The sequence below is a fragment of the Semicossyphus pulcher genome, unplaced genomic scaffold (genome assembly GCF_022749685.1).
Source record: "Semicossyphus pulcher isolate SPU_LCO1_2020_fin unplaced genomic scaffold, fSemPul1.0.p SCAF_10, whole genome shotgun sequence".
Lineage (NCBI taxonomy): Eukaryota > Metazoa > Chordata > Actinopteri > Labriformes > Labridae > Semicossyphus > Semicossyphus pulcher.
Genome location: NW_027211604.1, coordinates 30,508,828 through 30,524,950, shown reverse-complemented (window position 1 = coordinate 30,524,950; position 16,123 = coordinate 30,508,828). Strand labels below are relative to the sequence as shown.

Sequence of the window (16,123 nt, the reverse complement as noted above, 5' to 3'; positions counted from 1 at the left end):
AAGCCTACAATAAGGCTACCACCCACAAAGGTGTCATCCTTTATTTAGTGCATTGCACTGTTCATCTGCTGAATCCCTGGAAAGCTCTGACAGTCGGCCAGTGAACGCACAATTCAACTTGTGTGTGTCAGTGTCTGCTCTCTGCAGCTCTGCCCTCCTGCAGGCGCACACACATCTTCTCTGCTGTATGACCGATCATCACCTTTCTTATATTTTCCTGAAACTTCTTTTCAGAATTGTTAGAAAAGTTGAAGTAAAATTATGAATTTTAGAGTCCAGTCCAATAAAAACAACTCTGTTACAGTGGTGGGAGTTAATGTAATGTACATATTATCCATATAATATTGCTGCAAATGAGATGTGACATGTTTTTACATTTCCAGTCTGCAGTTTGGAGAGCATGATTGCAGATGGAGAAAAGTGCTCTATGTGCTTTGAAGTCAGAAAAGCGTTGAATTCCATCCAGTAATGACTGCAGGTTGTCATATTCAGATTTTTTTAATGGATTTTGACATTTATTGGCCAGGCAGAGCTTCTTGAGGCCTTTCAGGCACAAATGCAAATGACTCCCTCGCAGCCTTGGGAGTCAAACTAATTAAAACTTATTATCATTCCCACCGTGCGGATAATTCCACCAGAAGATTACCAAACCTGGACTTAAAGTCGAGCATTTCAGATTTTAATGACAGTCAAATGGACAAAAGTGATAAAAACGGTATAGCTTAAAAAAGTTAAATTTTTATTTTCACCAGTAATATGTTTTTGATTGCAAGTCAAAGTGCTGTTAGGAAAAATATTGGGCATTGAAAAGTACCGGTGAATGATGGGATTAAATGAGTGACAGGACTGGCAGTTTAGCACAGGACTGAATAACTTCATGCTAACTTTTTTCAGCGGGGTGGTCGTATGTCAGGAGATTACAATGAGGCTCCAGTAATTATGCTAATTAAAATCATTTCAGCAAATGTAAGTGAAAGCAGCCTCTCCACTCTCCCACATTTTATTACATCAGGCATTATAAGTATAAACCTCACATCTTAGGCAATATGATTCATGTCATGTAGGGGCAGTTTTGGGGGTTTTTCAGAGGTTGTTCACTACTCTGAGGATTGTCTGTAGGATACCTGGTCCCTCCAGTTTGCATGTTTCTTTGGGGAGTTACATTTTTAGTCAGGCGACTCAAAATGCATTATGCAAGTGCAGTCCACTTACCATGAACTTGTTTTATGAAAAAAATAAGCTTTTCGTTTTAAAGAGCAGCTCCAGTCATGTTTTAAGACATATAAAATGCTCTGCTTGAAATAATAAATTGTGTCTGATATGTTTAATTACCTTGGAAAAATCTTAAAGCATCTCCTCCTTCTCTTTCATTAGAAATTCCTGAATCTGCATAGTCCCCACCCACTATGCAAATTTCCAACCACCCCCTCGTCGCATTAACAAAGCACGTCTGCCAACGTTTAGTGACAACTTGTTGAAACTTAGCTAGCTTGAAATGTAGGAATTGGTAGTAGTAACGTTAACGTTAGAGTCAGTAGTGAATTTGCAAAAAAGACAGTTACAGCTGGCTTGCGCATCGCTGAAGTGGTTGCCATAGGTTACATATAATGATATGCATAGCATCACCCCGTCCATTAACAGGATTGGCTCCTTAGGTTTGTGACGTCACAAACCTGCCAATCTGAAAACGTGTTGTCCAGCCTGTCCTTGGTACACTGCAGTTTAAAAGCAGACAGGCCCAGCCATGGAGATGACTGCTCATGTTGTCCCTGATATGTCTTGTAGCACATGAAGAACACCACATGGAGATGTTTACAAGGTTAAATACTGGATTTTCACTGGAGGGCGGGCTTTAAACTTCTAAAGCTGCGTGCTCTAACTTTGTTGAAATCTGTAACTCTTTAATGAAAAAGAGAAAGAAAATGCAGCATTTGGAAAGATTATGAGGTAACCTGTCTACAATAAATACATGGAATAACATTGGAATATTAATTTATTCAAAAGGTGCTCTAAAGTTGTACATTTATGTTTTTATCTGTAGTCATAAACACGTTTTGCAAATTTTACATTAGATTACTTTAAGAAGTGTTACCACGACTATGATAACATATACTTACGCACATTATCTCACGTCACTTGTGGAAATCCAAAGTGCTGTCATGAAAACAACCATCTTTCTGTTCCTCTTCTTTCTCAACAACATTTTGATGCACAGGTTAGAGCTGTTCAGATGTGTTGTTTGAGTTGTTATCGCATCCAGGAGAAGATATAAGAGATGATGCCACCAGAACCCTGTTGTAAAAAGTGAGTTCAACATACAATGGATATCTTTTACCAGCTGAATGCAGGAAGGACAGGTGACAAAAAATCACTGACTGTGTGAACGCTTAAAATATCATTGCTTCATCACTATATCTGACAATTATATATGTGTTTCACATTATATCAACATGTTGATTCGATGTATTCTTATGGCATGTGTGACACTTTTAGCTTTAGTGTTTCAGCCTCATCCATTGCGGTGTCAGACAGACTTTTGAGAGGATATGAAAACATAATTCAGGGCATTAAGTCGGCTCACTACATATCGTATAAGTACAACAAGAACAAGACTGTAGTGCTTCAATCTGTCTCTGTTGAAGGATGGTAAAGAGCACAATGAATACCTCTCAAACTCATTCGAAAAAAAAGCTAAAATGTTGTTGCTGTGTTGTGTAAAGCTAAGAGCAGACCAGAGGGGTTGCCTGGTAATTCATTTGTAGCTCCCGTAGAACGAACACAGACCACAGAGTTTCACAGTTTCATACCAAAATGTGTGGGCCATTTGTATCACTTCTTTACCAACATTTAGAAAAACTGAAAACTGCTATGAACCAGTGTTGCCAACTCCTCAGTGAGGAAAGTAGCTATTGGCTGCCCTAAAAGTCCCTAGAAGTCGCTAAATGACGTCATCGCCTAATTTGCATAATTGTCCATTTGCATGTAATTGTAATGGATGCCATAGGAGAGAAGTAAAAACGTCATGGGAGAAATAGAAAGTGAGTGAAGAACACCCTTAATATGTTTAGAACTATAAATTAAATTGATTCTTGGTTTGTTTTTGTTTTTTTATTTTGCCATTGAAATAGGCCATCACTTCTCAAAATAACTTCATGACTAATGCTTTGTCTCGACCCACATTACATAAATCAGTTTTGTCCTGTATTGTTAAATGTTAGAATATCAAATTTAAAAAAATAATTTATATTTACATCCCGCTCTGTAAGCCAGGACGGGATCAGCGGCAGCTTTGCGCACGCGCGATTCATTTGCAGTGTCGACGCGGAGTGGTGTGGGTCTCCTCTCCGCTCTGACTGCAGCTGGGACTGCTGTGCGAGGCTGCTGTGAGTGCTTTGGGACTGGGAAGGGGCTCACGGCAGCACCTGCTGCTCGTTGAGGACAGTAACTGCAGAACGATACGTGCTTTCACATCAGAGTCTCCAAAACACCGGAAAAGTCTCCAATAACACCAGAAAAAAGTTGCTGGATTTGTCCCTAGGCGCTTTTGAAAAAAATCACCAAGACGTTTTGGAAAGTCTCAAGATTCAGCGAGAAGGTCGCCAAGTTGGCAACACTGCTATGATCGAGTCACGTTGATTTTAACCCTTCAAATAAAATAATATAAATCATTACTTATGGGCCTCTGTACATGTGTGTTGGTGAGTGTGTGTGCAGACCCTTGTGAGACCCTTCCCTCTGCATCTTTTCTGTTGTTTTGCTTTGCATGGGACGTTTTAAGGAGGGGCACTTTTGTGGTTCCCTGAGCCAATCACAGGGAGTGGTTCAAATTAGAAACTGGACCCCATTCAGACCGGCGAACATGGCGATAGAGTGATGCAGAGTTGGCCTTCTTTCTGTTGGACAGGTAGGTGCCTCAAACCGGGTAGGACAAGCTAACTGCAAAGATACCGGCCCTTAGCATGCTAGTGCAAAGTTAACTGTGATGCTGTAGGTGTTAGCTCGGCGGGGTGGGCGTGTTCTCGCACGAGAGAGTGAGAGTGAGCTTCTGGTGACGAAGAGCCCAGGAGGAGGGGCCCAGTTTGAATGTGTTGTTGACAAAATGCAAGGAAAAATCCCACTCAGTATAGCTTTAAAATGACATAATAAAAATCAAATCTGATGCACCCAACAGATATAAAGAAGGAGTAGTAAAAACAGTGTTAAAAGCTGCATACTCAGCGTCACCAGGCTTCAGACTGAAAGGAATTTAGTAAAAATAGAAAAAGCATTGTGTGTGTGTGTGTGTGTGTGAAGGAGGAAGCCAATTTCAGCCACTTAAGACTTAATCCTGCAAACACCTTTTTCTTTGTAACGGAAACTTGTTTTTGTTAAATAAACAACCATGATATTTAATGTCAGCATCTCCGACTTCAGTTCAGCTCTCTTACTATAAATGCTGCATGTATCTTACTACCACTGATTCAGAAGTAGTTCATGAACACATAATTGTTTTTTTATTCAAGCATTCATTCATACAGTGTTGACATAAAGTGGTCTACATGTTGTTTGACGAACAAGCAAAATGCCAGGTATGGTGAGCGCAGACGCCCATGACTGTGCTGGTTTCTATGATGCAAATTAGTGTTTATTGGAGTTCATTCGTGCATTATTCACAATGTATAACAACACAATACCAATAACACAATAGATACAATAACAATACAGTTGTCAATAACATCATAATGCATATGTTTAACATATATTATACATGCACACACTCGTGAAAAAATGTGCTGAAATTCATATGCTGAGTCTCAGTAGCTCTTAAAAGAGATGGGAGGTTCGACTCTTTTTATTAACTCGAGTCTGTACGAGTCACTCACTAAAGAGTCGGGTTTTTGAATCACTTGAGTCAGTCACCCAGAGCTTGAATCCCCCACCAGCCCAAGCGCCCATAGAGCATGCGCACTAGAGACTTCCATCGCCCGACCGGGCTAGCTTCTGTTTTAGCACTCCGCTAACATTAATGGAGATTAAACTTAATCGTGCAGCTCTTCTAGACCTTCTGGTTGTTTTTTGCTCTCATAGTAAAGTGAGTCATTTGCGGGGACGCTTGTTTTCCTGTGATTGTGTGTGGAAAAAATGCTTTTTGTGCCCTGTTGGACCAGGAAGTTGTAAGGTACACAGTTTGACTACTATGTAATATTGTACAAAGCTCGGCATAGTTCCCGGGGGCTTGAAGCACTCAACTGGTTTCAGAGCGGCCAACTTGAGTTGACGGCTGAGTATCAAATTATCGCAAGTCACAACTGCTTGACCAATGAGACGAGTTCTACCCGCTCCACCAGAACCCACTGCAGCATTAACAACTTAAACCAACTCTGAGGAAAGAAAAAAAAAACTCTTGTGCATAAAGTGGTGATAAAATGTTTTAATTGAGAACAGTTTTGTTGTTAAAGTCTGTCAGTCTGCTCAACAGACGAGTGATTTGTGCAGTGGGGCCATTGGTGGCGTGTTGGGAGAGGGTACTGAGTGAGTAAGCGAGTGAGTTATTCAGTGAGTGTTCTTCTCACAGGGCGAGGCTGATACAGTGTTCTTGCATCAAATTTGCAGTTTGCAGTGGCTAGTAGCGGGTAGAAAGGTTGAGTCAGTGAACGAGTTAGTGGAGATGAGGACTCGTGTCTTCAGAGTCAGTAAAAAGAGTTGTTTGTTTGGAACGATTGACTCATGACTCTCACATCACTAATTCTTAAAGGCAAAAGTTTCCAATAATAAAACCAGGTGATCAAAGCAGATGATTGATAGATTCATTTTTTTATCCTCAATAAGAATCATTTAATACTACAATGTGTCGCTGTTTAGTATTTTGATTGAGGATGTAATGTTTTTGTTTACATCACAACATCTCATTGAGGATCTTCTTCCATTAGTACAGTCTTATTTAAAGGCTGAGGATGGTGCAAACATGCAACTTGCAGATGCTTCTAGCCAATTCTCTGTAGGTTTAATAACTGGTTCATTTACATTTTTATGACAAATACATAATGTGCAAGAATATTTGTAATGCATTTTATGGGGATATAAGTGGTTAAAGAGATACAGGTAGCAATTAGTATTGTGCATAACAGATCCTTTTTCATTGTAGGCACCAGAGCCACTATAGCTCACTTCCACTATCTACATTATTAATATTAAGTTTTCCTCTTTTCCATGGGGGTATTTAATATAAATGTGAATCCATTGCTCTCACCACTTCCTCAGCTGTCCACCTCTGACGTATCCACACGGAAGACGCTCATAACAGAGCACCGACAGAGAAACAACTCACTGACAAGCGATGCAAATCGCAAACTTCGCATCTCTCTCTCTTAAGTCTCTCTGTGTTGTTTGTGTAGTATTTAAACATATTCCGGCTGCTGATTAGCGCGTTAAACTCCTATCTGAAGGACTATTTCGCTTCTTGTTTAAGACTTCTAATGTTAGTACTTAACTTGGGAGAGCACTAGGCACACCAGCAGCCGCCGCCGGACCCACAGACAGGAGGGATGATATTTTTCTTTTCCTTTAAAACAGAACATAAACAGTGGATGCTTTACAGTGCAGGCAGATAGGGTCGAGTGTCTCCCCTCCCCTGCGCACCGCGCGGCTACCTGGCGAGAAGATTTGGATTAAGACTAATGAACTGGGGGGTAAATAATCTCCACGGGACGGTTAACGGGACCAAACACGAGTCATTGTCTCGCTGTGGGATTCTTTTCTACACCTTTTTTTTTTTACGGCTGAAGACGATGTCTGTTCGGGGACACTTGGTGGCTTTTTCCAAATGCACAGTTCTTCTCTCTCTGAGGATGTTGCTTCTTGTGCCTGCAGGGTTGCCGGTCCGCAGCCAAGGGGATTCACAATCCGACAACAAAGTGATGGACAATATCACCGTCCGACAAGGAGAGACCGTCTTCCTCAGGTGAGTTTTTTTTTCTTTTTCTTTTCCTCCTCGTGCTGCTGCTGCTCCTGGTCTCTCTTCCCCGTGTTGTTGCTGCGTTCAGGTTTTAAGTATTTAGTGTGGGAAGAAACAGAAACATGACTGAAGTGCTGTCTGGTTTTATCATGTTCCTGCCTTTGAAAAAAAAGGGGGGATTTCAGAGGATTAGTATCTGGAAAACACTCAATCCAGAAGCGATACTCTACTAATCTGTAGCAGCTGTTAACCACAGACTTAGCAGTTTTAATTGTTGTGTGACGGAGCAGAACGAAAGGTGGAGAGGGCTAAAAAGTGTGTTTAGAAGAGTGTTGCTGCTCTTCCCGGGTCTCTGCTGAGGGCTGAGACAGGGTGTTAGAGGTGAAAAAACAAAACACAACATCTGCAACAGATACCACGGTTTATAATGCGGGCGCAGACATGGATTGACCCGCTATTCCTGAAGACAGGAGATTGTCTGCGGTGACCTTTCCCCTGCTCTGCGCCCTCACAGGCTTACTGCAAACAGAAGGATTTGTGTTGCATTCAAGTGCCGTCGGAAATGTCCAGTGCGACATGCTCAATAATCACAATGGCTAAAGGAAGGGATTTGCTTGTTGACAGCATGGGCTGTGGAGGAGGCGGAGGGCACGGGAGCATTGTTAGCACTAAAGTGTTGTTGTACTGTCGGTGATTTACACTGATGTACCTGTTTGAGGTAGTTTAAAATGAATGCAGAGAGACTTTTTGACGCTGTCATGTTGACATATATCCTGCCATGTGCACTTTTGATCAGTGCATTTGAGGAGGTCAGACTTAAACCTGTCCTGTCAACTCCAAAAATATCCCACTGATGCAAAGGCTAAGGTCGCTTTGTCCAACTAGAACCTTCACCTTTTTTTTTCCTAATACATTTACCTGCACACTCATTTTTCACTATTAGTATTTATATGGCAAATTTCAGATTCGATACAAGTCTTTATTTTTTAGTTCACTCTCAGGAACAGTGCGTATTATGAACATTAATGTAAATATGCCAACATTTGCCAGAAGGCTTATCGAGTGAGTCGAAAATTTAAAACAATTACCATGGTGTAAAGCATTTTGTTACAGTGAGTATAACATAGACACGGGCTGCAGTAAAGCAGCATGCATATTCCTGGGGGAGAGTCAGAGCCGTTTCTTGAAGAAGTGACCTGGAGCTGTTTACTGGCGGGAGGAAAGGTCAGAGTCAAACTTTAGAGATTAAAAAGTGGATTTTTTTTCACCCTCGCTTTTCAACCTGTCTGCAGCAACAAGCCGCGGAGGTGCCGACCTCCACTGCCGGATGTTATAATGTAATTAGTCTCTGTTTGCCCATGTTGACTGCTGACTGGAGGGAAAAGGAAGGCCTACTTTACTTCAATGAACACACAAAGAGAGGAATGTGAAAAAAGAGTGTCTAAAGGGTGCGAGCAGCGCTCAGAGGCTGAATTGAGCACAAACACAGTCTGTGCTTGCTACTCCTCACTAGGAGCTATTTCTACCACCTACAGAGTGACCTAAATCCATGTAATGTAATTATTAGCCTGTTAGCGATCCTGCTAACAATAGCTACCTAAAACATGTATTAAAAAAGGCTTTTGGTTGCTTAAGTTTGTTAGTTTCAATTGTGAATGCTTTTTTGCAGAATGCTTCACACTGCAATCTGCCACCTCACTTTACAGGACTGTGTAGGAGGTCACTGTGATTGTCTCTTCATAGGCACAGAGAGAGCATCGCCTGCACTGACATGCACAGCCGACTGCTCCTGCTACCAAAACAAGGAACACAGAAGCTAGAGCAAAACACAGAAATAGTGGCTATTGCTTCCTGAGCATCCTGAGCTTCCTGAGTTTTCCCCATATCTTATACATAAATTAGTTGTTTGCTGCTATAGTAATGTTTAACACGTGAAATATAAAGAACCTTTAACAATCCATCTCGTACACCTTGCTTAAAATGATGATGTTGGTGATGGACATATGTGGTTGATGGGACCAATTCACTGCTGGCTGTTCAATAAGAAGCTTTGAGAGTTTCCATAACCTCTATATGTCAGCTGGAAATGAAAACATTTCAAGCCCAGTATTTTCTTATTGTTTTAAGTCATGTCACAGTCGTTTTCAACTTCATCATTTAACTGGATAAAGTATTTTTATACAGCTAGAGAGCTAAGGTTAGCTACAGCTCTGCTCCAGATATCCCTTCTAAGAGTGTTGAAGACAGCGTGCTTTTTCTTGTGAAAGTACAGGTTTTTTGTTATGGTTCTGTTAGTTTGGAAGAGGTTGATAATTTGTTACCCAGAAAAAAATGTTTTAATGATACACACTGAAGGGTAATTTTGAGACTATGAAGTTTACATAATGTCAAGCTGGTCCTTCTGCATCACTCGGTGTCACAGGTAAAAGCAAAATATTAAAAGACAGATGTCTGTCTGACAAAATGCAAGTAGACTCTAGGACTTCTTTACTGATTTTTCCAAAAAGTTGACTTTCAATGGTAGCTCTAATGTATTGCACTGGTTGTCAGTTTAAACATTGTAAAATACTTTCTAGGATTTCAGAAAAACAACAATCTGTTGTCTTTACAGATGAATTTGTGTGTCTGTAAAACACCTACAAAGGAAGCAACATGCAGACATTTTTTGTGAAATTTTTTTAGTTTAAGTTTAAGTACAATATAAATGATAGTGTCACTCATTTAAGCTCTTGATAGTTCCACTCGAGCACTGCACTCCTGACTTTCAGCCCTCACTGCTGACCCTCTTCAGGACCACGGACAGCTCTCTGCCATGTTTATAAGTGGTAGAGTAGCAGTCAGAGACAGCACTACCACACAACACACCATTACTGAACATAAGCCAGAACGAAAAACAGAGCCTGCATTGTAGATGGAAAAAACATTTTGCTTCTAACCCAGTCCAAATGGCATGCAGGGCCATTATTCTTGTTATTGTCACTTTTATGGACTGCTTTGTGCTTTCTGCATGGATTGTCCATCATGTACTGTCTTTGTATGTTCTGTTTGTGTGTTATTTTTACTCAGTCTGCCTCAGTAATGGCACCTCTGGGATAAATAACGATTTTTTTGAATTGAATTGAGTTATTACTCCCCTGTTCAGCCATGTGCAGGTCAATTGGAAGGAGCGAGTCTGAACTTGCCATGATGTGCATCATCTTGCAGGCTGATCAGTGATGGCTGTTTCTGTCTGAAATTGATTCACACATTCTGCGGTCATGCTTTGCTTTCATCTTGTTGCTGAGTGCCCACTCGTACAGAGACATGGGTTGAAAAGGCATTCGAATCTAAAGCGCGTGCTGGATGCTCAACTTGTAATAGGGTCCAGCTGTCTGTGGCGGCTGCTTCAAAATAAATTCAATTTTCTGCAGCCCCTGAAGTCCGGCTTTTTATTTTTAAAGACGGAAAGGATCGAGACAACGGATTACTGCTGCATCTGTTGAGTAAGCAGATGATTGAAGTCCCTGAACTGTGTCTTTATTTGAGGCATGTGTCTGATTCTGGCGTCAGTAATAACACTTCCTCTTTTTTGCATGGCTTTTGACTGGGGGGAATATTACATCTGTTTACGCTTTACAACTGTGGAGCTACAGAGCTTCATGCTGTTTTTGAAGAAGCTGTATAACAATGTATCCCCAAAAAGTCATGTGTCATGCAGCATGAAGACTAGAAAAAAAGGTTCTTGCAAACTAAACAAGGACTCAGAGCTCTTTAGATGCACAGGAGTCTATTCTCTGTCCCTTTAAGTTGGCAAATACAAAATAATCAACGAGGACAACAGGTTATGTGAATTATGCAAATGAGTTAAATTCCAGAATAAGTCACATTTTCTTCTGTATTGTCTTTATAATGATGAGTTACAAACACCTTTGATACATCTTTCCCAAGCACAGTGAGCATACAGTGGCTGTAAAGGAGCTGCAGGTGTGTGACAGATGCAGGTAGGCCCCCCACCATCAGCTAGCTTAGCGAGTTCGTGTTACCTTTAAAGTCCCTGGGAAATTTGGATTGCCTTCATCCAGTAATAATGATGTTATAGACATGGGACTCGCTTCCCTCCTGTGTTCTTTGCTAACAAGCTCCCCATCGCCCTTTTTGACAAAACTCAGGGTGGCTTCACATTTCAGAATTTTAAGTCAGAGCTGCGTTGTGTTGTTTTCAGTGCAGTGGCTGGATTTGTGAGAGACGATGTATAAATAACTCTAATTATCAGTTTCTCTCAATGTGACCTCAGACCTATAGACATTATTACAGATACTATGAAAAGATATGTGAGTTATTGCTAAGATGAATCCAAGGCAGCATGTTTTTAATAATATTTTCTTACAACATTTAAACAAAATGCGACTGGATTCCTTTTCATTAACTACTGCAGAACCAGAAGCAGAGAGTTTGTGCAGAAGATGATTTTTTTTTTTTTTTACTAAATTGCAGTTTGATTGCAGACGGAAGATGACGAGGGAGAGAAGTGTGATGAGGGAACACGACTGAATGTCTGAACTGAGCTTTCTTCACAAACACCACATCACCAAAGAAAATAAAATCCTGAACTGAATGTTCGTTAGCCATTTTATACAGAGATCACGCTTTATCGCCATAAAGGCCCCTCATTATGCTGGTTTTGCTTCTTTACACTGAATCAAACTATTCCAGCATAGTGCTACCCCACCGTGTGATTTTACACAGCATGCCTGCGTGACAGAAGCAGGATAAACATGCAACGTCTAATATAATATATAGCATAAACATCAGGCAGCAAGGAGTTGATTTCATCCTTTGCTGGTAGTTATGAAATCCCATTTAACTGGGTGATGGTGGGTAGTGATCACAAAAGGTCCAGTTTCCTGTCTGTCCTTTTGCCCCTCTTTGAACGTCTTTGAACCCTTTATTTGAAATAAAGGTGTGACATTCCCGCCTTCAACAAGCTGTGTAAAAGGGGTTAATTACTAAATTATCTAAAAATCCAAAGACTCTTAATATTCTATTATAAACAGTGTTGGGTAATGTTACCTTTAAACGTAACTCATTGCGTTACTGTGTTACGTACTGAGTAACAACAGTAACGGAGTACTTTTGCGTTACTAAAAATTAAACTCTCTTTGCGACTCGTTACACACGTCTGTTATATTGTCAGGATGGTGTGTAGCCTACTGTATGTCTACCTTTGAATGTATTGACTCTACCGTCATTGCATAGCCTCGTTTACGGCCTAATAACAGGAATGACAGACGCAGTATAAACTTTACAGCTCTTTATTATGCTAACAGTCTGACAGTGAACTGGGCAGAGGCATACAGTATTAGGCACAGCTGTTTCCATGACAACAATACAACACGGGCCTTTAGTCCCACCAGTGTCGTGGGGCTGTGTTTAGCTGCAAATGCTTCTTCACATTTGAAGCCGAGCTCTTCACAGCTGAAGAGCACTTATCCTCCAGACACAGCTTACATTTCACCGTCATGTTGTTCTCGTCCCTTTCACCCAAACATTCAAAATAATGTCAATATTTCCTCAAAGTAAACGCTGTCCTCTCTGCTATCTTGCTAGTTGAAATAGCTAGCTATAGAGACAGCACTGGGATTGGAACCCAGCGCAAATCTCGTGGGAGCGGGTGGTTTAAACTTTGCTGCGGGTGAGAGCGGGCGGTCAAATGTTTAAATGTTTATTTAGTTACTGTTGCTGCTGGATCACATGGCTGTGCATGTGCGTGTGTAATGCTGGACAGTGAATTTATATCTGTGGGCACGATTGTTGGTGCCAAAGGTAGTTATGTTTGAGGTCTATAATATATTTACCTCTAAGATCCGTGTATGTGTGAGTGTGTGTCTGTTTCTGCGTGTTTGAGAGGGAGCGCATCAGAATGAGCTCGCATGATGGAGAGGTTTGTCTAGGTCTCTGTAGTTTTTGGCCCGTGTGCGGCTCGAGCAGGGATCTCCCTGAGGTGAAGCAGGCGTGTGTGGAGGAAGCGGTAAACTTGTGTAAACTAAACAGTGAAACCAAGTTTATTCCCTGTGGGACAGGAGAAGGCACAAAATCAATGGAACTCTATTGTGCGGGCGGGAATTGTCAGAAATCCAACGAGAGCAGGAATAATAAAACAGTCTCGCGCAGGGCTCTAGCTAGGTACACATGCGCACTGACACAACTATGTTTACCTTATGCAGGTACGCAGCTGCCAAGAAGTAGGAGAGGAACAGAAACAGTGCTTCAGGGATTTTCTTTTTTGTGGCGACAAAAGGAAAAAAAGAAATACAGCAATGCATTTCCAGTAATGGATTACTTTTTATGAGAAAGTAACTAAAAAATGGATTACTTGAATTGAAAAACTAATGCGTTGCGTTACTCGTCACAATTAAAAAGTAATCTGAGTACTCCAATTAATTACAACACTGATCATGCATGATGAGAAAAGGCATGAAATCCTTACATTTGAAAAGAGCAAATGTATGCCATGTAGGTATGATAGAAATGGACATAGGTATTTGCATTTCATAAAACACTTTTAGAATAAAATCTTTCAAAGCTTAACAGTCAATGGAAACATGAAAGAGGCCTAAACTGCCCTCTGCGTCGTCTCTTTTTTGGAAGGCTATATTTTCTTTGTCTCCTTTCCTGGCTTTCTGTTCGTCTGCCGTCTTTGATTCAATGGACTTTATTTTGCTCCTGTCGTGCAATAGACTGTTAAGTCACTCCATAGCTTTTAAGGACAGCAGTTAAAGCCCAGAGTATAATGAAAGTTTTCTTTAAAGCGAGATGGAGCTGTATTTATATTCATTCTGAGCAGAGAAGGTTGAATTGTGCTCTTTGTTAAACTCTGTGAAGGAACGTTAGCACATTGGCAGCGCTGCTTTACATAGAACAGACTATAACTGGACTAAATAAGAAGCACATTAATTTCCCCAGGCTCTGGCAGCACAAATGGACTTAAAAAGAGACATCCCGCCTCCTGAGAGTGCGATTAATAAATGTCAGCACGGTGGCCGAGGTGGATTGACAGCCTCCTGAGACTCTTATCTACCTGCACAGAGCGTGCTGGTCTCAGAGCAGCATCATGTTAACATTTATTCCTTTGTCTTCATGCTGCCTGATGAATGCATTCAGGTTAAATGTTTCAGGGGTTTTCAGGGAGATGCTTTTACCTGCGATATTTAGTTTGCATGGAGAAATGTGTGCTTGACATATGTATGAATTAACTCACAATCTGCTTTCAGCTCACCTGCTGCATCAGTGTTGTGAATGAGACCATCAGCAGCCAACGCTCTGCTGTCAGCCGTGAAGAGTTTTCCATGTTAGGAGTTCCCGGCAGCAGTCATTTTATTCCTCATATGCCATGGGCAGAGATTGGAAAGCGGATAATTTGATTTCACAGAGGGATGCTAACGATTCCCTCTGTAATTCCATTTTCTTTCACCTTGCTCTGTGTAGCCGGGCTGCCGTCCATCAGCAGCACGTTTTCACTTATTGTCTTCAAGTCCTAGAAACGTGTTTTTAACGTCAAAACAAAGAGTCTGATGGCGAGAACAGGATCACAGTACAATAGCATCAGTTCACAAGATTTTATAAAGTCCTTTATAATGTATTCGTAAGAAAGCTAAAGGCATTCTTCTCATGTAATGAAGCAGCTGTTGACAGATTTTCTTTTTGTGTTCATCACTTTGCCTTAGTGGTTAAGAGTTATTGAATTCAGTTCACGTTGTCAAGGACGTGAGCATAAACATGGGTAATCCATAAATCATAAATTTGTTCCTTGTGAGTGTGATATTACACTCACAGAAAAAGAGTTAATGATGTATACATGCTGCATGTTTATCCTCATTTCCCTGGAACGAACTGCTCTGACAGTTTGTGTTAGCGTATGGATTTCACCGTGACATATTTGGATGGATTTGACGTTTTTCCTGCTTCTGTTACCAATATAATGACACAAATCTATTAGATGAAAGGTAAGCTGTATTTAATATCTATTATAAGAGAGAACAAATTACATATCCTTTTCACACTTATGAGAAGAGTCAGTAAGTACTCATCAGACAAAGACAAATACATTTAAATAAGTAGAACCTTAAAGAGGGGGTATTATGCTGTTTCACATTTTAATATGAACATAAATATAATGTTACAATGTTGGATGTTTCAAATCTGTAGGTCAAAGTATGTAGGAGTAATCCCCTGCTAAAAAAGTCTCAGTCTGCAGGCTGCTGTGAACGCTTTCAGACAGACTTCTCCAGACGCTTCACTTGTGATGTTACAAAGTGGAGGAACTCCATATTTGGGCATCTTCCCGAAACACAGCAGAACTTCCGGCCCCTGGTACAGTTCAAGGAAAGACATCAGTGTTTACTTTTCCAAAGGACGAGAGCTCCAGACATTCATTTCAAATCGAACAAGTGAAGTTTACTCTTTGCCGACAACTCTGTAACACGGACATAAGGTAGGAGGCGAGCCTCAGACTCTGAGTTCTGCCCCTCGGCAGGCTTCAGATAGCTGGCCAGTTCAGAAGAAAGTGGGCTTGTAGGGGCGGGGTTTCGTAAAAGGGACAGAGCTGAGTCACTTCAGGTAGAGGCTGTATGAGGGCCTGCACAGCCCAACAGTGTGAGAACAATGATGAGGTACTCCACAGTCATCACATAGTGAATTATAAGCTTCAAATTAGCATAATACCCCCCTTTAAGCTTGCAATAGCTGTATTTCTTTATGGCCATGAACATAATATTTTCGTATCTTTTGAGTTAATGTGGTGAACCTGTTGGAAAACAGTCGCTTATTAAAACATCCAGCAGTTACAAAGCAAAAGAAATATTGATTTAGAGCATGCTAGTTTTCAGAAAGTGTTCTTTAGCTGCTAAATGCTTCTCTATGAGCTAGTATTTATGTTTGGAGTCATTAGCAAGGAGTTTTAAACTTCAACTCTGAAAAAGGAATAATTGATCAGAGTATTGAAAAAAATCTGACATTTTGTTTCATCAAATCTTGCTATATAAAGACACTAAACATATTGATCCAAAACTATTTGAAATGTAGAAACATGAAGAAACTTTTTGACCTTTTTTTGTTTTTGAAAAACAATGTATTTATGTGCAGAATTCTCAGTCTGCTCTGTGTACATTGTTATATTTGCTTGGTTATGTTTTTTTTTTCTTGAGAGTATAT

At 40.7% G+C, this 16,123-nt stretch overlaps 1 protein-coding gene across 1 annotated transcript in view; it reads left to right on the top strand.

Annotated features, from left to right (window-relative positions):
• Positions 1-6,454: 6,454 nt before the first annotated feature.
• The window catches only part of ntm (neurotrimin), a 148,427-nt gene continuing 138,758 nt past the window's right edge, over positions 6,455-16,123 (top strand). The window contains exon 1 of the mRNA XM_069668185.1: positions 6,455-6,940. Within this exon, the coding sequence (XP_069524286.1) occupies positions 6,657-6,940 (284 nt within the window). The 5' untranslated portion in view covers positions 6,455-6,656. The remainder of the gene's footprint in view (positions 6,941-16,123) is intronic.